At 38.4% G+C, this 22815-nt stretch overlaps 1 protein-coding gene across 2 annotated transcripts in view; it reads left to right on the top strand.

Moving 5' to 3' along the window:
* Nucleotides 1-21698, top strand: part of INO80 (INO80 complex ATPase subunit) — a 68624-nt gene extending 46926 nt beyond the window's left edge. For both annotated transcript variants that reach the window (XM_075502726.1, XM_075502728.1), the window contains exons 27-36: nucleotides 3751-3878; nucleotides 8624-8718; nucleotides 11662-11734; nucleotides 13443-13601; nucleotides 14991-15093; nucleotides 15662-15750; nucleotides 16607-16762; nucleotides 17861-18020; nucleotides 18831-19049; nucleotides 19654-21698. In XM_075502726.1, coding sequence (XP_075358841.1) covers nucleotides 3751-3878; nucleotides 8624-8718; nucleotides 11662-11734; nucleotides 13443-13601; nucleotides 14991-15093; nucleotides 15662-15750; nucleotides 16607-16762; nucleotides 17861-18020; nucleotides 18831-19049; nucleotides 19654-19871 — 1400 coding nt within the window. In that variant the 3' untranslated portion in view covers nucleotides 19872-21698. The remainder of the gene's footprint in view (nucleotides 1-3750; nucleotides 3879-8623; nucleotides 8719-11661; nucleotides 11735-13442; nucleotides 13602-14990; nucleotides 15094-15661; nucleotides 15751-16606; nucleotides 16763-17860; nucleotides 18021-18830; nucleotides 19050-19653) is intronic.
* The last annotated feature ends 1117 nt before the right edge of the window (nucleotides 21699-22815 follow it).

Below are 22815 nucleotides of genomic sequence, written 5' to 3'. Positions count from 1 at the left end.
TATCTCTCTTTCCTCTGCTTTTTGCATGTCCAGAGGCACTTTTTCTCATTCTCCAGAGAGCGGTGAGCCCAGCTACAGTCATCAGCCGGAGCTTCTGACTGGGGTTATTTTGAGTCATAATCATTTGTAACTATTTTTCCCAGGCCATAGGATCCCACTGTATCCCCTGGTAGATAATTTATGTCCATATCCCTGCGTGGCTGGAGGCAGGGACTCTTTTTTTTCAGACCGAAAGCCATACAATATGATTTTACAGTTACTTTCTTTTTGGTCTGGTTCTCTTTTCTTGTTTATTTCATACAGTGCTGAAGAACCCAAAAATTGCGTCCTAGGGAGAGTTCTTTGATGTGCAGTCCAGGAATTCTATCTCCTGACTGGCTTAAAAAAAGTTCCTTTAATGCTATTTTAAAAAAACTAAATTTAAAAAAAAAAAATCCAAATATGTTGTCATTGGAAGTTTTCATCGAAAATGGAAAATGTAGAATTGCAAATTTTGGAAAACCTATTTAAATAAGAAGCAAACCGCCTTTTTCTTCCCCCAAGGTAAAAGTGAATGAGAATAGAAGTGACAGAAACTAGAGGTGGAAGACGCTTTTTTTTTTTCCTCTTTTGCATAATTGTGTTGTTTTTTGAAGATGGCATGAATCAAGAAGTACGTTTTCTGTTATCGCTTTTCAGAATTTGTCCTTTGAAGCACTAGGTGGCAGACTTTAAGCATGCAAAAATACTTGATCTTAGAAAACACAATGGTATCAAGATAGCATGCTTAAAGATGCCAGGTTAAAGTCAAATGGTTTTCTCTTCCAGAGATGATAAATCTTTTTTTGTTAGTTCTGTTTTTCTTTCCTAATAAAACACAACTTTCTCAGCAGTGCAGTCTGCTCTGATGCTGAGATATTGGACAAATTATGAACTGTTAACAAGTTGCTAACTTTTCAGACTGTAAGACCATCTGCAAATAAGTTCTTTACTTGTAATTTGCATTTTATTGCTATTTAAAAATAGTAACTTACACAATGGAGACCTAAGGAGCCAGCAGCAAAGGACGTACCTCATTTCCAGTTACCAAAACTTAATTCTACTTACTCATGCCTGTGTGAGAAAAACAGTAGCATTTTGCTTTTGGAAACTTGCTAATGTGTTAATCTGAGTCAGTCGAGATTGACTTTTGAACATACCCTGCTTGTTCTCTCAGCTTCCTTCCAGTCAGATGGCTTTTGGTTAATAATCATGTTAGTTCATTATGTATCTCTAGACTTTTCATGTTGCTTCACTCCATTCATCTGAAATAGCAAGCTGAGCAATTAGAGTAAAAGCAGAATGTCATGGCTGTATGGATTTAAAGGAAAGAATAACATTTTGTATAGCTTAAACATTGCTACTGTGCAGAGTTTTTGACTTAACAGAGATGTATTTTACAACCAAATAACCATAAGTCATTGCCATTTTTACTTAATTGCCTAAGTTCAAAGTTTGGTTTTCCTTAGCAGAATGCATGAAACTATTAACTATTTGTATGTAATTGAGACTGAGTTCTGTTCTAGGGATGAGTGTGTCATTATACACTTAGAACAAATGCCAGCCTGAGCTGCGATCTTGCATTTTCCTTACAGCATCTCCTTGGCTTGGTTCTCTAGTTGACGGATTCCCTAAGGTAGTTGCGAACTATTCAAGCAATGATGTGGCACTTGCTCCTGGCAAAGCAACAAGATCACCATCAAAAGGGAGAGCAAATTGGAGAAAAACAGTGACTATCTAGATAGGCAGACAAGCAAGAAAGAGCCGAGCTCTCTTGTCTAGGATTCTTAGCTAGGGAGTTGCAGGAGCATGGCTCTAAACTTACCAAAGAGAGAGCATTCACAGCATTGGCTTATAGTGCAAATATAATAGCTAATAATTTTAAGCGATATTGACAGCTCACAATTTTTTGAATTGCAGAAAGCAGGACTGTTGGCTGCATCTTCTTATGTCCTAATGTAGATCCCACTAATTCCAGCATCAAGTCCATTATTTATACTTAAGCTAAAGGATATTTTTGAAAGAGATCTTGATTGAAATACTAAAGTGATGAAGAATCCACAATGTTTCTGGCTAAAAGTGTTGCTGACTAGCTTTTCCTCACTATTGGAAGGATAAGAGGGAAGCATGCCTTGTTTTACTATTTTAACAAGTCACTGGATGCTAGCCTTTCTTGCTAGTATAAAGTTCTCTTCTGTTGTTAAAAACCCTTGTCCAAAAGAAGAACCTTGAGTAGTAGTGCCAATTGCTCTTTGAAAAATTGAAATGGATCAAGTTTCTGAACTCCCTCACTGCAGGAAATGTTTAACACACTGAAATCTTGGAGATTTTTCCTGAACACTTTCTGGTTTTTACAACGTTTCTGAAAGGCATACTAAACCTAGGCATGTTATTTCAAAATGATCTTTTGAATTAAGTATAGAAGAACAACTACATTCCTGCTTTTCTTGGCAAACCCCTGGTTGCATGTGCAAGAATCAAACTTAGCCCTCTGTGCCACATCAATGCACTTGGGCACTCATGGACTGTGTTGCCTGCTGTGCTCATAAGATCTGTTTAGGAGCGCTGTTGTGTGATCTGTACTCCTCTGTTCCATTAGTATGAACTTGTGTTTAGCTATATTAAAATGCATGGTGCTCAGATGAAGGAATTAATTTTTGTGTATACCTTTTTTTTAATCGTAATACTGTGCAAGACAGTTAACTGCCTTACAGAAAGCTGGATTTTCTTCAGCCCATCAGTTAATTCATTCTATGCAATGAGAAGTGTGCAGAAGTGTTACCAGCTAGATGTTAGAAAATGGTACCTGCTAGACATGTCGAAAATATTTGGGTTCTGTACTATTGTGCACCATCTGCAGTTGTCAACTTTCCGTTTTGGCTGTAAACCTAGATTCAGACATCCCAAAGAATAAAGAATGATCAGTGGCCTTTCCAACAGATAATTTTTTTTGAAGAAAATTTCTCTTCATCCTCTTTCAACAGTAATGTATTGTTTACTGAAGTTTATGTACAGAATGTACAAACAGGAAGATCTCCTTCCTGAAAAATACTTCATGAGCAGTGCTGAAATAGAGAGGACATGAAGTATAAAATCTTAATCATTTAAGTGACTTAAAAGATTGCCATCTGGAAAAGTTTCTTAAAGAAAAAAAAAACAACCCAAAAAAAAAGTGGAGGGCAGGGAAGAAAAAGCAAAGTTCAGGCAGTGCTGTGAAGGGACTGTTATTTTACAGTGACCTAAAGAACTGTTCTTCACTTTCTGTGTTGGTGAGGGGTTTGATCTTGAAACTAGATGTGTGGAGGATAAGTCTAAAGCTCAGCAGCAGGTAGCAGCAAATTTCCGAAGGACAGCATTTTAATGTGTGAAGTGGAGAAAAATTTATTGAACTGTCAAGGTATGTTGTGATTGTTGATCTGGTCAGAATGAATCCTTAGATGAGGGAAATGGCTGTGCAAAAAAGGATTGAGTCCATACTCATGAGGAGATCAATCTGTGGTGAGATTTTGCCAGGGGGTTATATTCATATATATCCATCCCAGAAAAAAAAAGTTATTGTTAGCAGTGTGATTCTAAGTGTCAGGCAGAAGGGATGTTGCAGTTTCTGCCATCTCAACTTGTTACTTTGGGGATTATAATGCAGCAAAGTGCTAGGAAAACTTAGAAGTTAACTTGTTGTATGTAGCTGTTTTGGCTTTATTTGTTACCTGCTTTTCTTCCATTTCTTTTTAGACAAAGAGAGTCTGATCACTGACAGTGGAAAACTTCATGCTCTTGATCTTCTATTGACACGGCTGAAATCTCAAGGACACAGAGTTCTCATCTACTCCCAGATGACGCGGATGATTGACTTACTGGAGGTAGGAGAGCTATAGCCTACAGGAGACAAATTCTGAAGATACAGATTTAGCAACAATGTTTTGGAAAAAATACTATAATTTGGATGCAGCAAACCTGACGTAAAATTATTATACTGAAGGATACCCAGTAAATGCATTAATATGAGAATGTAAGAGCTGCCCTACAAAGTTAGACCTAAGGTCCAGCCTAGTGTCATGCTTCCACCAGTGTACAACAGCAGATGGTATGGGGAAAATGTACAAGAATAGTGATACTTCACAATTAGTCTCTCAGTGTCCAGCAGTTTGCAGCTTAAGGGCTTCCTGTGCCAGATACGCCTTTTGTATATTCAGTAATCCTAAATGGATTCTTCTTCCATTAAATTGTTCAGTTGCATCTTGAATCTTTGTAAATTTTTGTCATTTGCGCTGCCCTGTGGTGAGGGGTTGCATGGCTTAAATATCCTCTTTTGCTGGTTTTGAACTGCTTCCTTCTATTTTCATTTGATGCCCATATGTCCTTCTATTGGAAGGAAGAGGGAGAACAGTGATTAATTTTACATTGCTTATGTTGCTTGTAATTTCACAGACTTTTACTGTTTCCCTCTATCATCTTATTCCTGTACAAAAGTCTGGTAGACACTAATGATAAGAGGTTCTCTGGCATATACAATAGGAAAGAAATTAAGAATTAAGTCATTACTTGTTATTTAAATACAGTCAGTCTGCCTCAGAAGAAAAAAAAAATTCAGTATTTGATTAGCAACCGTGCCACTGAAGAGACATTAGTAGGAGAACTATTAATTTGGTTTCCTATTGGTAATACTTACAATGCTTAGAAAGAAATACTTTTATTTCTCTGGGCCTCTGTTGAAGACAGCAAAGTTTGAGTTTTTGGATGGATCTGAATAAAGGAATATCTTGTGTCACAATGCCTCTATCAGTGAAGGATTAATAGTAATAACTTTTATGACTATCTAATTCTGAGTAAGAAAATAGGAGAATTGATGTATGTTAGTTTCAGAGTGGCAATCCTCATAAAGTTTTCTGACTGTGAATACATAGTACGTGGGAAAATATTTGCTTTTGGCAGTATAATTTCAGTACTGCTAAAACATCAGGATCCTGTGATCCTTCAACCATTAGTCCTAGGTGTACATGGGCTCCCTCAGCAGTGTTTTACATGCGATACTGTCTTCTCCACAATAAAGTGAAGAGAAAAAGTGAGAAGCCTGAATCAATAGCTGCCTAAATCATGAGTCCTGTATGAGCAGGAGTGCATTTTAAGGTCAGCAGTTAATAGTTCAATAACAAATCACAAGCTGAATTTTGGTTTTGCTGCTGTGAGGGAAAACAGAACTTGCATGATTGCAATTCTATATTTTGGCTTTTTGCCCAGCATCGCTTCCTATGCCTCTTTTTTTGGCAAACATTGGACATGGTGCAGGTTTGTTGACACCCTGCATTACACCATGAACCTCATAAAGCTGAGTGTTCAGTGTTTCTGTCTTTTCTGTTAGCATTCCATTTGAAAGGCTTGGGAGCACACCATTTTGGTATTCCACTTCCTAAATGTTCAACTTTGCTCATGGGTTTTATTACCCAAATAAACCACCTACCAATTCCTCTGTTTTTCCTTCTCCCCACCCATGTAGCAGAAGCTGGAATTAAGCAAGCTTGAAGTCAAGTAAGGATTCAGTTTGTAAGAAGATCCTTGCAAAAGTTGTGTAGCAATAGATTTTTTTTTTTCCTGACCTGAGATATAAAAATACATCCCCTCTGCCTACTTGAATATGAAAGAACATAAGATGTCCTATTTCTTTTAACAGTATTTTGACTGTGTCAGTGTAACTGCTATGATATCATACTAACCTAATCTACGCAGGGCAGAGAGCACAAAACACACTGTTTACAAAGTTATAAAACCATGTTTGTTTGATTTGGCTTCAGCTGAAGTACTGCTGCTTAATTCAGCCATTATAAAATGGCAGATATAAATACAAAGAGGAAAATTATTTTCTTTCAACAGAAGGGAATAAAATATAATTTCAGTACTGTTATTTCATGCAGATGTGTATTTCATGCTTTTTAAGATTGTCATGTTTGTTTTTCTCAAAGTGATTGCTTTCTTCTATATGGAAGAGTAATTGTCCATGATTTCAGTGGGAATCACATTGCATTTATGTGATGAGGGGTCAGATTATATTCTGCATGAAGTAAAATGTCTTAGTTATATACTACCAAGTTTATTAGTTGTGTTAAAACATACGACTACTCAATTTGGACTATGAAATAGCATGAAAGGAAAACATTTTATAGGTTTTGAGAAAGTATCAGCGTCAAAGCCCAGAAGAGCACTGACTTTAGTGGCACTGCATTCTTACCATACTCGAGTCATTCTGCGTTGTTCATTTCCTGTATAGGTACTGTGTTGCCAGGGCCACTTTCATTGTTTTTCCTAGATTGATACTTCTGGTGGCTTGGTGACCCCTTACACTAAACAAGACTGGCAGGTACTGCATTTTTCAAGCAGGTCTAGTATAAGTATCTCTATATGAGATTAAAGACTCCCCATGAGGCTTACTCCACCCCATCATTCCTCATGGGAAGTAGAAAAATGAGCAATCAAGTGCCTTCCACAATTACAGTAGAGACCAGGTATATTACTACTTAAATAGGTTTTAATTTTTTTTTTTTTTTTTAGCTAAAAGCATGTGATCAAAAGCACTAAGTTCTGCAAGTGATCAAAGCACTAAGCTGTTGAAAGAGTGTACTGTTAATATTTGGAAAAATACTGGATAAAAACAGTTCACAAAAAAGATTGTTTCATATGAGCACTGTTACACTACTGTGAAGTATCCTTCTTGATCAAAGGAAGGTGGATGGAGGCAGACCAGAACCTGTTAAGCAGAGTATTGAATAGATGCTTAGCTAAAGGCTAATGTACTAAGCTGGTTTGCGGGGCGTGGGGGAACAACCCATGCATGCCAGTATTACAGGTGTAGAATAGCTTATTCTTTTGTAATTTGTGCCTTAGTGGAAATGTCTAAGGTCTGGGATAAGGATAAATGCATTTGATGGAATGAAAGAAGTTGTTTTCTATTTGTGCTGAAGTTTTTTTAGAAGACACTAATGAAGAGATGGTTAATAGTGAAATGAGGGAAGACTAAATCAAGATGATGAAAGGTTGAATCATCATAAAGGCAGATAAAGACAGTAACAAAGAAATGGAAGGAAAAAGCCCCTGTAATTATAGAAAAAAGATTGATCAAATCTGGAGAAAAGGTCACATAGTGCCTAATTGACAACTGTATCTCTTTGGTTTTAGTTGGTGACAGGAACCTGTCATAGAAATGGAATAAATCAATAGTAAATTAGGGCTTGAGTGTCTCTGTGGTGAAGTAGCTGTTCTCTGCTTTAAACTTCTATTGTTATACTCCAGAAATCATACTATGAGCTCTGTTTTGTAGAGGTAGACCAAGTGTCACTTTGGCCATTTCAACATTGATTTTATTTACCTATTTTTCTCGTTCATCTGCCATACATTGAAGCTCCTTTCCACTACAGCAGTCTTTTTCCCAGGTTCCTTATAGTATGGCAGCTCTTTCACCTCTTCTGCAGTAGTGAAGAACAAAAAAGGACCAGGAGCCCTGAAGGATAGGTGGAAAGGAGAACTGAGCATGGTACTGTCAGAAGGTTCATTGGAGTGCAAGCACTGCTGTGTCTTCTCACAGCACATCAGTTCTGTAGCTGCTGAACACTGCAGTTTGGAGCAAGATGAATCCAATAGTTCTTGCTGCTAAAGCGCCACCTGTTTTCTTTCTGTCTTCATTTGCAGTCACAGCGTCTCAAAAAGACACATACACCAGTAGGGTTAAATCTTATGAATGTAACCAGTAGGAGTTGCATCTCATCACCCAAGGATCACATTGTTAAAATATCAGAGGGTATCTTTGCAGAGAAACTCTATGGATATTTGTATAGCCTTAAGAGTTTTCTATGTAATTCAGATTTTATTGATAGTTGCACAGGTATCAGAAGATGCTGAGTACCTTAGAGCATCAAAAATGTCTCTCATTGGAAAAAGCCTTTTCCTACAGCATTCCTAGTTGATGACATTTGATTTGTGTCCCAGGCAATGGTTTCAGTTCTGCTGCTTGGCTTGAGCTCTGGGCTATCACACTAATGTAATGTTCAAAGTGTTCTTGTATGCAGTGAGATTCACAGGCTCTTTACTAGCGAGGTAAAGCTTGGACAGATGTTCGTGTACAGTACTAGGTTTTTAAAACCACTAGTGAAATGGTTTAAAATCAACAGGGAGCAGATACAGTTGGTTTGTTCAGAAAGGTTTGCTTACACAGTGAAAGCTCAGGATTTAGTAAAAATTTAGACTCTGTGAAAACAAACTTCCTATTTTAGTGGGTTTATTTACCTATTTATTTATAGAAAAAGGCATGTACCGTACATTGTCTGCAGTGCAGCAAATACATCCCCAACTCTGAACTGACATCATCATTTATCTCTTACATGAAATGCAAAAACTGACATGTGATTGAGTAGCTTTAATTTCTGAATTTCTATTATTATAAAGTATTGCTTATGTAAGATTGCTTATAGTATATTTGTTTATGACATTTAGGGGGTTGGTTTGTTTGTTTGGGGTTTTTTTGTAAGTAGCAATTCTGCTTTTATTGTTTTTTTCTGGAAGAATCAAGACTGAACAGTTTCAAGAGCAACTATATTTTTCTGGTGTGTGTTCTTTGCAGGAATACATGGTTTATAGGAAACATACCTACATGAGATTGGATGGTTCTTCAAAGATTTCTGAACGAAGGGACATGGTAGCAGATTTTCAGAACAGGTAATGTATTTTACAAGGTATTTCTGTGTCAAATCGTGTGTATGTAGAGAGTTGGTGTAAGATGTAATGGAAATAAATTAAATTTGTACTTAAATTCTCTTCCCTGATATCAAATGGACCTCATTTATCTGAAGCAGTTTCTAGGTGGTTTGCTGACCAGGAGTCACTGGTGTTGATATTGAACCCAGCTGTATTTAGGAATTTGTCATCTGTGAAACAGTATTGGAAACAATTTTAGTGTACCCACCTATTGTGCTTCTTGCCATTCCAAATATGCTATTGCTTATAAAGAAGCTCAGTAGAAAGATAGCAAATGTTCGTTGGTTATTATATGCTCTGACAATTGACACTCTGAAGATGAGATTGAAAATTTTGCATATGCTAGAGCTTTGAAAGTGACCTAGTTTTCTGCAAAACAAACCATTTAAGCATGTTTTAAGAAATCTTAAATATACAAGTGATAAAATGGGGATTTTATTAGATAGTAAGATATGCTAACCCTTTTCATTTAGTAAACCAAAATGGATTCTTCCAATTTTTACAAGCACATCAGGAAAGAAGAGTATGTAATCATCATCTTATAAGTTAATATATTTTACTATAACTTTGTCTCCACTAGGGCGCATTATTTATAATGATTGAGTTTATGGTTTTTAGGTTTCATTTTAATCATGGGATATGGCTTGATATGATGTCACTTTGCTATGGTAGTTCACAGTAAGGTTATCCTTCCTGGATGTTGATCTGAGTTTGTAAGAAGGTCACTTTTCTTTTTCAGAGGTGTTAGGTTCATAGATTGTTGTTTATTGCGGGGTGAAAGCAACATTCTAGACTAGAGAATAGTCCTTGCGTTAGTGGTCCCAAGGTATCATAGCTGAAGTTAGGAGGGGAAGCCGTATACAGCCTTTCAGGCCACTGGTTCATGAGGCTTAAAGACCTGAAGGACTGTGTTGCAATGATGAGTCTTCTTGTGAACTCCTCAGAGCAATAAAACTTGAAAAGGATGTGTGCCAAATACCTGAAATAAGTGAGAGGACCATGCAGTACCTTTCTGCCAGTTTCCAGGTGTCAGAAAGAGGTTCCTTGCAGGTTATGATGTCCTCCTGGAATCCTGACTCTTCTTCTTGTCCTTCTTCCTGGTCCTTTAACCTAAAGAAGTGAATAAATTTGTTTTTATTAATGAACAGAATTTGTTTTTATTAATGAATAGAACAACTGAAGAAAAATAATCATTTCAGCAGGAAATCCCTTTGAAATGTAGGTCAGCCAGTCTAAACAAGAATTCCTATTAAAATGTTAGTTGAGTTCCTCTTATACATGATTTACTTATGAGAAATATTTCCAGGAAAAAAAGCCTGACTGAGACTAAACTATCCTGCAGGATATCCTAGCAGGGTGCTGAAAATATATAGCTATGGAATGATAATTTGTTCCTGTAGTCTGTGGCACTGTCCACTTTCTTTCCTTCCCATATGGCATTTCCAGAAGCATTTCCAGCTGGATGTTCAGGTGACTGTCTATATGCACGTTCCACTATTGTTACAAGAGTGAAAAGATTTCCTGGCCAAGGATTACCTACGTTGCGAACAGGCACTTGCTGACTCCTTTGGCTTTGTACCTGCAAGATAAAATCTAGCGATTGACAGCTCGGCTTCAGTTCCTCCCAGCTGTCCATAGCTCAGGGTGGATTTTTGTGCTCTTAGATTTTGGACTGCCAGAAACCTTCTATTTCTAATTTTGGAGTTCTTGGCGCTTTTTTTGTGTGTGTTAATTCATATTTTTCATAATAATTTCTGTTGTCTATTGGCAATTTCTTTAGAGGGGAAATCTTACCTTGGACCAGAATGGGTTCTTTGAGAGTTTGGTTTTTATGATACAGCCTTGCCAGTTGCTTGTGAATGTCTTGAAGTTTGAGTCCTGAGAAAATAGTCAGTTCTACTTGACCTTCAAGAGTATTGATTCCAAAACCCTTAGTTTTTTCCATTTGTTGAGTTGTACTAGCATATGTGTAATAGCCTGCAATACACCCACGCTTCCTCCAGGAACGGCAAGAAAGACCCTTTAGATTTGATGAGTGGACTTTCAAGGACAGACTGCCTACACATAGTTAGTCAAGAAGTAAACATCCCATGCTGCTCACTCAGCAAGAGTTTCTGGTGCTTTACTAATTTTGCATGCACTAGTGTACGGACAGTGTGATAGCAAAAGAACATGGCATTGCACAATGTCTTCTCTTAAGCAGAGGGCCTTGCTCTGTAACTGTCGAAGTACAATATGTCAACCTCTTTGGAGTCCTTACTAGTACTGCTTGCTTTGTTTGCATCAACCTGTTCACAGATCCATATGGTGTTAAACACTTTTAAATATGGCTGACCCCCCCAGTGGCACTAGTGAGGTTCACAACCTTAGCAGAAATCCTGATTTCTCTGTTAGCACTTGAGTTTTCATCAGTACTTGGTCATCCTACATATAGACTTGTCTCCTTGTTTGTTCTGTTCAAAGCACCAAATTTAGAACTAAACTTGCGTCTACACAGTTTCAACATTTATTTTTCTTTCTTTATCAATTGAGCATTGTTAAGGCAAGATTTTTTTAACATCGGTCAGTTCTGTGAAACAATAAATTGTTCTTTGTCCATATGAAATCTTAATTTCCAATGTGGGCAAGATAAACAAGCCCTGGTTTGTTTTGATAGAGATTAATAAGCTGCTATTGCAAACTGAATGTTTGCATGTTCCAACAGTCTTGATTTGTAGATTAACTTCTTTCACTCATTCATATGGGGGTTTTTTGACCATTAATGAACAGCACAAAATGTTCTGAAGTGTTCGAGTAATAGAAATAGACCTGATCACTTTATATGGGTCAAAAAATTTACTTCTGTGTTATTTCTTGTTCATCATGCACAAAATAAGGGTTTTTTTTAATCTCTTTCCTCTACAGGAATGATATTTTTGTGTTCCTGTTAAGCACGAGAGCTGGAGGCTTGGGCATTAACCTTACAGCTGCAGATACGGTAGGTGAAGTTTGGTAAAGTAATACTGAATAAAAAATCGGCTTACTGATGTTTAGTTTTCCGTACAAATATTTATTTGCTTTTCCTGCCTCGTATGCCTCCAACCACCATTTTCCCCAAGCTGCTCATCTCCTGCCTCCCAGCCTCACAATTTATGTAGGAAAATTGGTCTTTCTGTGTGAAAGTTGGCACTCTCTTAGCCATGCTTATCAATATTTTTTAGTACTGCCATTCACGTAATGAAATTGCATAACCTTGTTTACTTTGCTCATATTTACAATATAGTATTATCTTGATGATAAAGTTGTAGAGTATTGGACGCTTGGTACACAGTTTTTGGTTGCAGTTCGAAATACCTTCCTTCTCCCCACATACTTTAGTACCAGAGTCTAGAAAGGAGTTGGATAACTGAAGGGGCCTACAGATGCAAATGACACTTTCATACAGTGAATGCTGTTTCTTGTATGACTGTTTGCTCTTAAGGTTCAGCTGCAAAGGAATGAGTAGAACAGGTATCGGTTACCCTTTTTTCTGTGCACAGAAGAATGAAGCAATGCCTCTAAAAGTACAAAGTCATTTGTAGTTGAATATCGGCTAGTCAGGAAAGATAAATTGCCTCCCCTCTACTCACCCAAGGTGTAAAGGCATACTGATTTAGGTGAATTGCAAAGATTTGCACTCTGGAACAGCTGCCACTAATCACTGGGGAAGGAATACTGACCTACATGAACCACTTCTCTCTTCAATAACAGCTGTTCTTGTGCTTCTAACCCAATACCTTGTGTGCATGCAGATTTGACCCCAAGACAGACTGTAATCCTCAGCCACACAAAACTAAAGATCTCTGAATCAAAAATATTACATAATTTTTTAAAAGTACCCCATCATATCTTGCTGTCACTTAAAAGAAATTGGAAGAAAGCAAGTATCTGTAGGATTTTCAGGGTTGAAAAGTTCTCTTGATTGAAGTTGCTTCAACAGAGGAAATAAACAGATGGAAGCACAGGCACGCTCCTGCAGGCTCCTTGCACGAGCATTTTTAGTTCTGTGTTTTTGTAACTTTCTGAGTACTTTACTTTGCTGTCTAAAATTTTTTTCAATGTTTTTGTTTTGTATGCTTACTGTGCATAAAGTACTTTTGGAATGATAGGGCAGTATGAATGTACTTTTGGAATGATAGGGCAGTATGAATGTAATGTGGCATTTCAGTTTTTTGTAGTAAAAGCACTAGAAGTGTTAGACTAGACTAGACTTTATCCAGGTTTGAAAGAAAAAAAAATTGGAGTATTACTTTTTATGTGAAATTCTAATTTGATGGGCTTTTTCTTCTTAAGGTAAGTAACAATAAAATGGGTTCATGATGTGGTTAGCCTATAATTAATTACATGACAGTGATTTAACGTGGTGACAGACTCAGGAATTTTGTGCCTCCGAAGCAGCTTTGTTGAAGAAGATATTAAAGACATTCTGTGGAAGTTGAAACATTCACAGTGTCAATTAGTTTGAACTCATCTGAAATGCAGTGGAAAAGACTTCATAGGACTGGGCAAGGCTAGGCTAATACAGCCTGCAGTGGGGCGGTAATTCTGTGGGGTGTATAGCACAACTTTTATTTTTATCAGTATATTGGATTTTTGTTTGTTTAATCACCAGGTGCTCTAAATGTGTGGTTTTATTTAATCCTTTCTGCTCTGGTGTTCCTTTGCAGGTAATTTTCTATGACAGCGATTGGAACCCAACAGTAGACCAGCAAGCCATGGACCGGGCACACAGACTGGGTCAAACAAAACAAGTCACTGTATACCGGTTGATATGTAAAGGCACCATTGAGGAGCGCATCTTACAAAGGGCTAAGGAAAAGAGCGAGGTAAGAATAAAGAAATATCTGGAACAAGAAGTTACAGAAATGGTGTCAGAAAACATGTATCAAAACAAGTAAAGAAACAGAAAAAGTATCTGCAGGGAGGCAGAAGGGAAGCCAAAAGGGAATGTCTTTGTTCAAATAAACAAATCTGTGTTCCTAACACAGCAGCATTACAGCTGCATTATAGGAACTAGGAAGAAGCTAATTATTTACACTATGACTTCATGAAAACTATTTCTTGTGATGCAATGAAACTACTCAGGCTTCTTTAAGACTAGAGCTTCTGTCTTTGCTGTGTCAGGGCTACTGGTTCCTCTCATGTTATACTGTTATACCACAGCTGAATTTTTTTTTTTTTAAGAAATTTGGAAGGTAATCAAGTGAAAATTATTTGAGGTGTGAGGGTTGCCAGAAGAGCTCGCGTCCTGCAGCATCAAGCACTAAGTGTATTAGAAACTTTAGACCTAATGACACTTTATTGGCAAGAAAAAATTAAGCAGATTCACTTTCTTTGGTAGCAGTAGGTATACTATATACAACATTCAGATGTTTTGTGTACTCAGGGTTTCTTTTAGCTTTTATCTTAATTAGTTGCTGATCATGGTGCTGCAGCAACTGAAGCATCTCCAGCTGAATGCATTCACATTTCCCTTGTTGAAACTTACCCAGTTTCTCTAGGATATTGCTCTAGAGTCACCTGATACCAACCTCAAAATAAAGTGTAGTCTTTTTGCTGGTGATCCAAATTAGCAAAATTGGCTTATGCAAAAGCTTGTTCTCTTTTGCTAAGTTACAACTCTTCTTTGTTGTTTGGTTTTGGTTTTTTGGGTTTTTTTGTTTGTTTGTTTGTGGTTTTTTTTTTTTTAATATAGTTGAAGTAATACAGGTTGCTTAAACTGAATTGCTTAAACTGAGACACAGACTTAATATGGAGATTTAGTTTTCAGTCAAGGAGACTAAAAATATTGTACCCTTTAAGAATGTGATCTGCATGATTCTCTGTGCAGATTACTTGAAAAATTGGACTGGAAATTTATACCTGACAGGAGTACCGCTGTATTTTTTTCTTTTTGTTCAGTAATATATTAATACTATTACCATTTGTTGTTTATTACATGGTGCTTTAGAAGAAGTGCAGCTTTGCACAAGGGATGGCAATTTTCTGCTTTCTAGCTTGGTTGCTTTTCATATTTTATACTCTGAATTATACTCTTAATAAATCTTCCTTGAAATTTTGCTGCTATCTTTGGTATGATAGAGAAGTTGAGCCAATTCTGACTTAGATGCGCTGGCATCTTTTTTTGACTGGCTTTCAGTGAAAGGTAGTGAGAATGGCTCATGGCTGCTTTAAGTAATTTTTCCTTTTTTTTCTCTCTTGTTTTTTCCTTCTAGATCCAACGAATGGTGATTTCAGGTGGCAATTTCAAACCTGACACCTTGAAGCCAAAAGAGGTGGTCAGCCTTCTGCTGGATGATGAGGAACTAGAAAAGAAATGTATGTGAAATCCGTGTGGCAGCATTTCCCCCATCTTCTACTTCATTACCTTATGAAAGCTGTGTTTTTATCTCTACAAACACATGTATTGCTGATAACAACTTCTGTTTCCTGGCTCTTTTTGTATTGCCAGCTCTTGTTAGTACAAGCTAGTTTCGTATCACTGCTGATCTGAAAGATGAAGTTGTGCAAGAGAGTCATGATGATGTGATAAAGTTTTTATTGGCACTCAGGATCATTACATTGTTCCTGAATGACAGAGCTTTGACAAGAATTATGTAGGTCATGACAAGAAAAGTATTAGTAAAAATGTTGTATTTTCTTATACTTTTGAAGCTGTATTAGAGGTATATGCTTTTATTTTGCTTGAAAGAAGAATTTCACTGTAAGACTTTTTAGTAATTTGGATACAAGTAGTTTTAATACAGTAGTGTTTCCAATGGGTTTTAGTTTTAATACAGCTGAATTTTCTTCACAGTTCTGTTAGAACTAGAATTTCATGTAAGATTCACAACAGGGTATGAAATATCTTTCCAGTGGTGACAACTCTGTATTTCTTTTCCAACAGTGCGTCAACGTCAAGAAGAGAAGCGACAGCAAGAAGAAACAAATCGTGTGAAGGAACGTAAACGTAAAAGGGAAAAATATGCTGAAAAGGTACTTTGATGCAAAGAGGTTGCCTCTGTCAGTGATAGAGCCGGAAGAGCTTCAGGCTTGCTATTAGGTGGTGTGGAAATATTTTATGCAAAGGCAGTCTAATGAGTAAAGCCTTCTTCCCTTCACCATTAAACATCAATCTGTGGCACTTCCTTATACAGGAGAGGGATGTCACAAAATATGTAATGCATAGTTATCTGTATTTTAATATCATTAGCAACTTGAAAAATAAGGAAGTACTGCATACCCAAACAACACTGTAGATCACCAGTAGTTTACAGACAACAATTTGAGGACTCATGCTTGAAAAACAAAATGATCAACTGATCATTGTATGGCATATAAAATGGTGACTTAATCAAGATTTTTTCCTGCAAGGACAAAAAGGGAATGTGAATGAAACACCAAACGTAGATAAAACCCATATAGCTATGTGGCTTTTGTGGAACAAGGGAAGATCAGTTTGTTTAAAAAAGATAATTAAAACTAGTTTATGAAAATTCTGAATTTTTGAGACAGGGAGGCTTTGCATTAATTAATTGGAATTTTGTGTAATGGTAAAGAATTTCAAGCTTACTCCAAAAGGTAGTGGAAATCAAAGTAATTCTGTAAGAGTAATTCTCCATCATTCCAGCCATTTTAGGAAGAAAAAAAAAAAACAACCCTACTTAAATCTAAAGAAGGAGCCTTTAAGGGATCTGTTACTGTGTCCTTCAGAAACTTGTTTTGGGAAATTCTGGACATGGCATTCCTTAAGTTATAATACTGCATTAGATGTTGAGATTTTTGGGTTGCTTATTCCCTTTCTTCTGTTTTATTGCCTTTTTCATTTGTGGTATTTTTTTATTTATTTCAGAAGAAGAAGGAAGATGAATTGGATGGGAAGAGAAAGAAAGAGGGCATGAACCTTGTGATCCCATTTGTTCCCTCAGCTGATAACTCCAACCTGTCTGCTGATGGGGATGACTCCTTCATTAGTGTAGACTCTGCCATGCCCAGCCCTTTCAGTGAGGTAAGACTCACTGCTGCTTTGAACTATATACTGTTTCAATTGTGGCTTTACATCCTGTAAAATTCTTGCTTTCTGTTATTTTAGCTAGTGTAGAACTTTTGAGTATGTGAGGAAGTGAGATGTCTTAAAGGTGAACCATGGAAATGAAAATAATTTATTGAAAATATAACAGCTCCTAATAAGCTGCCTTACAGCTCCTCGTGTTATTTGACATTCCGTTATTCCCCTCTTCATTTGCTGTCTGCCTCCGATTTCTTATGGCGAGTTCATGCCCTGACTCTCCTCCCTTTCAGCCCCTGAAATTTTTCTATTCCTGCCTGCAGTCCCACTTACTTTCTTCCTACCTTTTTCTCTCTTTTTCCTGCCTTTGTCATGCTCACATTTATAACTGTGTGCCTTCTTCCATACCAATACCTTCCATAGCAAGAACAGTCCCTTTCTGCTCCTGAACCAAACAGTATCCCTCAAATAGCTCCTTGACATTCAGTTTCTTTGTACGTACTCCTTGCTAGTCTCATCTACATTTCCTTCTCTGCTTCCTTCCTTGCTTCTGATTCCGAATTAGTGTGGTTTTTTCCTCTGGAATTTAAATTGTAAATTCTCAGTGGCACACATCTTATTTTCCTTCATCTTTTTGTAAAGAATTGCAAACTGGTTTTGGCAACAAATATATTCTGTTCTATAGATTTCTATGTTGTATTGTTCCCTTATTGACAAAGATTTTTATTAGCAATAGTAGTAGGTTAAGAATCCTATTGTTTTCTCTCTTGCAGTTGAAGATGCACAGTTGAACGGCAGTTTTCTTAAATCTCTGCTGAGCCCATTAGTCTCCTGCTTCTTAAATTAACATCTATTTTCATGAATTGAAATTAAGTAGCTCCTGGAGGTCTTTCCTGCTGCTCAGCATGTAAATAGAGGGTGTGGTGTGATTAGGCAGATTTTGTCATGCTGCTAGTCTCACATAGAGAAAATGAGAGAGAACAGAACAAGTACCAATTAATTACTTGTGATTGTATGTCTTTTAAAGATCTTATTATGTTTGTACCCTTCCCTTCCCTAACCTGAGAAGCTAACAGCTTTGTTCTCTGTCATGTTTAGATATCCATCAGCAGTGAATTACATATGGGCTCTATCCCTCCCGATGAGAGCAGTAGTGATATGCTTGTGATTGTGGATGATCCAGCTTCTTCAGCACCTCAGTCAAGGGCAACAAACTCTCCTGCTTCCATTACTGGCTCAGTTTCAGATACCATGAATGGTCAGTACTTTTGCCTTGACTTACTACTAACATTTATTAAACTTTGACTTTGTATGGCTAAGTGATACATTTTCTTCATTTTAACCAGAGTATATGTATGGTTGGCAAGATTTGGGGAAAAAAATGCCTTTTAATTGAGAAATTACTTCTGATTTGGTAGGAAATCTGTTTACAGTCTTTCATTCACCACACTTTTCCTCTTTTCTGTGTTAGTTACTCTTAAAAGTTTTGTCCTTTGTTCCTGTGTTATAGAGGGCTCTCCTTCCATTATGTACATATTGCCAAATTACAGACAACCACAGAACTATTAATCACTAAGCTCTTCCTTGAATTTGCTGTTGGGCTAATAATCAATTCTCTATTTCCAATGGGTGATTGGAGCATCTGTAATTTTAAATAATGGCGAATGTTTTTAACTACCATAGTTTTCTACACTGAAATAAGTAGAGCCATAGTTCTTGGCAAGTTCCTTTAGAGATAGCAAATGGAAGAAACTTCATATCTGTCTTCAGGTAAGAAAATACTTCATCCTGAAGTAGAACCCAGAATCCTCCACCTATTTGTGGATTGGGTTCATAATAATAATAAGTAGTTGGAGTTAGTAAGATGTGGTTAATGAAGAGTGAAGTTTATATACATAATTTCTTTTCATGGGATCACTGCTTGCTAACTGTCCATATTAATGTAAATGAACAGTATCAGTTAATAGGAACAGTATTAATGTAAATGGTGGGTAGTTATGATGTATTCATGTGTGAGTCACCAGAAATACTATAGCAGTTATTGTTTTAACATTCTTTTTTTGTTAAGGTGTTTCAATGCAAGATACACCTCTCACTGGGAGAGGCCAGTCAGGTCGAAGCCGGGGTCGTCCTAAAGGTTCGGGCAGTGGATCAAAAGGCGGCACTGGGAAAGGCAGAAGCCGGAAATCGATAGCGGGAAGCGCAGCTGCAATGGCAGGTGCCAAAGCAGGGGCAGCGGCAGCCTCTGCAGCGGCATACGCAGCGTACGGGTACAATGTCTCTAAAGGTATGTGGGGAAGGGGAGGCAGCAGACTACCCAGAGCAGAACCAACCACATGAGTTTGGGTGATTGTTGTTCACAGCCTGTCAAAAAATAGATAAAAAGCATTGTATTGTTGGTATTGCTTGTCCATTATGTTCTGAGATCCAAGCAATGCACGATGTGACATGGTAATGGTGCGAGAGGATAGCCAGTTTCACCGCAGGTGACCTTGAGAGGCTAGTCCTGCAGAAGTTTTGTCTGCCCTTTGAATTATCTCATACCAAATATATTTCCTCTTTCTTGTTTTTTATTTTCGTGTCCAGACAAATTGGATAGCATTGTTTATCTCATGGGTATGGCTGTGGCCTTCCTGTATTGCTGTCACATTGAAGTCACAGCATCAGGTTCCAAAATCTGCTAAATTGATGGTGATGGAGCTTCAGCTGAAGGTGGCCCAGGGTGTAAATGCAAGATGATTTGTATCTTAAGGACATCTCTCGTCATTAAACTCTCATAAATCATGAATACAGGGTGGTCTTAGGACATTGTTAGTATATTGTTTGTTGTTGGAGAGCCACAAGTGGAATAATATGCTCACATGGCATTTGATTCTCTTTTCCATTGCTAGGCATGTCTGCAAGTAGCCCTCTACAAACAGCAATTATTCGGCCTTCCGGACTTGCAGATTTTGGACCTTCAAGCGCCTCTTCTCCCTTGAGCTCCCCTTTGAGCAAAGGAAACAGTGTTTGTGGGACCCCCAAAAGCTTAAACCTGACCAGCAGTCTCATATCAGAAACTCCAATTCGGAAGCAAAGCAAAGGTGCCCACACCTCAGGTGGTCGGTAGTAATTTTGAACCCCCAAAGCTTGTCTGAACTGTGTTGGCTTTCAGAGTAGACCACCCTGCCAGTTGAAGGCATGCAAATGAATGCCTTGTTGCTGTCCAGCATGTGTGTGAAAAGAAAATCAAAGCACAACGGGAGTGGGTGGTTTATGTGAGCACTTTGATTATGTGTATTCCAAAAAAACTGTCTTTGCAGACACTGCGAGAAGGAGGGAAGGTAGTCTGGGGTAACTGGGAGAGTGTCAGCCTGTGTTTTATTGACATATCTGACAAAGATTCCCAAGAAAGCATCCAGCTACTCCATGCAATATCCTGCAGCTGTGTGTGCTTGAAGTCACACCAATATACTTTCTCTCTTGTAGCTTGAGGTGGAACCCAGCGTTAGTTTTATCCTATGAAATGAGTATCCGAACCCCAGGAGTATCCTGTAGAGTCAGAAGACATTTCCGTACTGGCAGCCGGTCAGTGTACATGCAGGGGTAACTGGGGGCTAAGCTAAAGATGTTGTGTGATCAAAAAAAATCTTGGATTCATCTAGTGTGGGCCTCTGGGTTCCCTAAAGGTTTGAAATGCAAAGGAAGGTGTCTCAGGTGGTTTCCAGAGAATGGACTCTTTTCAGCACCATCTGTCAGGAACAGGTTCAGAGCCACAGAATACAGAGAGCACTGACAGGCCTAGTGAGAGCAGCAGCACTGCCTCTGCTTCGTACAGTGGAAGAAACCACAAGCCAGTGGTTTGGTTTGCATTTCAGAGTTCTCATCAGCACAAACACTTGCTGTGTTCAGAATGATTTCTCTCACTTTTGAGGTGTGCAGATCTCTTAAAAGCTTAGAAACAAAGTAAGGCTCTATTTGTACAAATCTCAAGAAGAGGGAAAGCTGAAGTGCTGAGGAAGCTTTGCTGCTGCTGCTCCTCTCACTGTGCCATAGCAGAGCGTGGTTCTGCAGCTTGCAGTGCTGTGAGGGGAGCAACGGAAAACAGTCCTGAGAGAGAGAGAACTGTGCCATTCCCCCTTCCAGCCAAATCCTGGGAAAAAAACTGTCTTGTATCCCAACCATCCATTGACTGTTCTTCCAGTGTGTTTTCCCTTCATCTTTGTGATCATCACACATACTAGCTTGGTTGAGTTCACTGCGGTGTGCAGGTACCAGTAGCCGTGTCCGTAAGGCTGATAGAAGGCAGTGCTGCCAGTGCCCATCTGTGTTCTCATTCTCTGGTTGCTCCTTCCCCGTTCTCAATGCACAACCCCCCCCATAGCCCCTTGCTTTGCTGTAAGCGTTGTCTGCATTGCACTGAGATTTAGGTGTGGGGCAGTTCTTCTGTCTGACACATTGAATTAAAAGGCTGTTCTGCCGGGGCACTTTCATCCCTTGAGAGAGAAGCAAGTTGAGTTGCAGGCCTGGGCTGTGACAGTGGAAGATGACTTTTTTTATTGTTATAATTTTTTTCCAACCCCAAATCCTTTGCCTGGCGTCCTACAGTGTGGAGCGAGTGCTTCCTGTTGGCTCTGCCTCTAATTTGCACACCTGAAAATAGCAGAACTGAGCTTAGTTAGATTGATTTTTAAACAGATTTGCAGGGGATAATTGAGGGGGAGGTGGTGTTTAATTAACTCCTGAAGACTTCCCCCTTCCCCTCCTATTCACATGTATATATGATATTTAGAGGGAATCAGACAAATGCCAAGCCTTTTTTTCTCTTTGAATGTGCTGTCTATTTTTATAACTGAACTTGTACATATGTATAAAGAGAGACACATCTTTCTTTTACTAACTGGAGAAGAAAATCTTAAATAAAATGGAGTGAGATAATTTTATGTAAATCAGTGTCTTTGTGTTTTTTATGCATATAGCTGTATGAATGAGAGGATTAGGGAAGAGAACATGGAGGGTGCGCATCTGGAAATGCATCTAGAGACACAAGCTGCTCAATGTAATGCTCTAGAGTGTCTGCACGCTTCTGAGTATCACGTTTGTAACCTTTTTCAGTTACAACTGTACACTTATCACATGTCTGTATTCACGGATTATCTCGTAATCTATCTTGGAGTAGGTATGCAGCAGACCACAAGAAAACAGAAGCAAGTATAATATGCTTAATTACATAGTACCTGAACTATGATGGTTGAATTCAATACAGTTGATCGTTTTGGGACATCATTCTCTACATTTTTTTCTTTCTTTTCCTTTTTTTTTTCAGTGGGAGTTGAAAGGACTTTTTTTGTGTGCAGTCTTGATTTTCAAACTGCTAGACAGTTGCATCAATTTGTAATCCAAAGTGGAGAGGAAAAAATAATTTGTAACTTGAAAATATTGCAAAAATGTAATGTGTACTGTTGCATGCTTGTGGTGGTTTAACCACAGCCAGCAACTAAGCCCCACACAGCCGCTCACTCACTCCCTGCCGGGGGAATGGGGGAGAGAATCAGAAGAGTAAAAGTGAGAAAACTCGTGGGCTGAGATAAAGACAGTTTAATAGGTAAAGCAAAAGCTGCACACACAAGCAAAGCGAAACAAGGAATTAATTCACTACTTCCCATCAACAGGCAGGTGTTCAGCCATCCCCAGGAAAGCAGGGCTCCATCACGCATAACGGTTGCTTGGGAAGACAAACGCCATCACTCCGGACATCCCCCTCTTCCTTCTTCTTTCCCCAGCTTTATATGCTGAGCATGACGTCATATGGTGTGGGATATCCCTTTGGTCATTTGGGGCCAGCTGTCCCAGCTGTGTCCCCTCCCAGCTTCTTGTGCACCCCCAGCCTCCTCGCTGGTGGGGTGGGGTGAGAGGCAGAAGAGGCCTTGACTCTGTGTAAGCGCTGCTCAGCAGTAATGAAAACATCCCTGTGTTATCAACACTGTTTCCAGCACAAATCCAAAACATGGCCCCATACTAGCTGCTATAAAGAAAATTAACTGTATCCCAGCCAAAACCAGTAGAATGTTATA

Source organism: Mycteria americana, chromosome 5 (assembly GCF_035582795.1).
Source record: "Mycteria americana isolate JAX WOST 10 ecotype Jacksonville Zoo and Gardens chromosome 5, USCA_MyAme_1.0, whole genome shotgun sequence".
NCBI classification, from domain to species: Eukaryota; Metazoa; Chordata; class Aves; order Ciconiiformes; family Ciconiidae; genus Mycteria; species Mycteria americana.
Note: the sequence above shows the minus strand (reverse complement) of the source record. Positions and strands in the feature narration are given on the sequence as shown.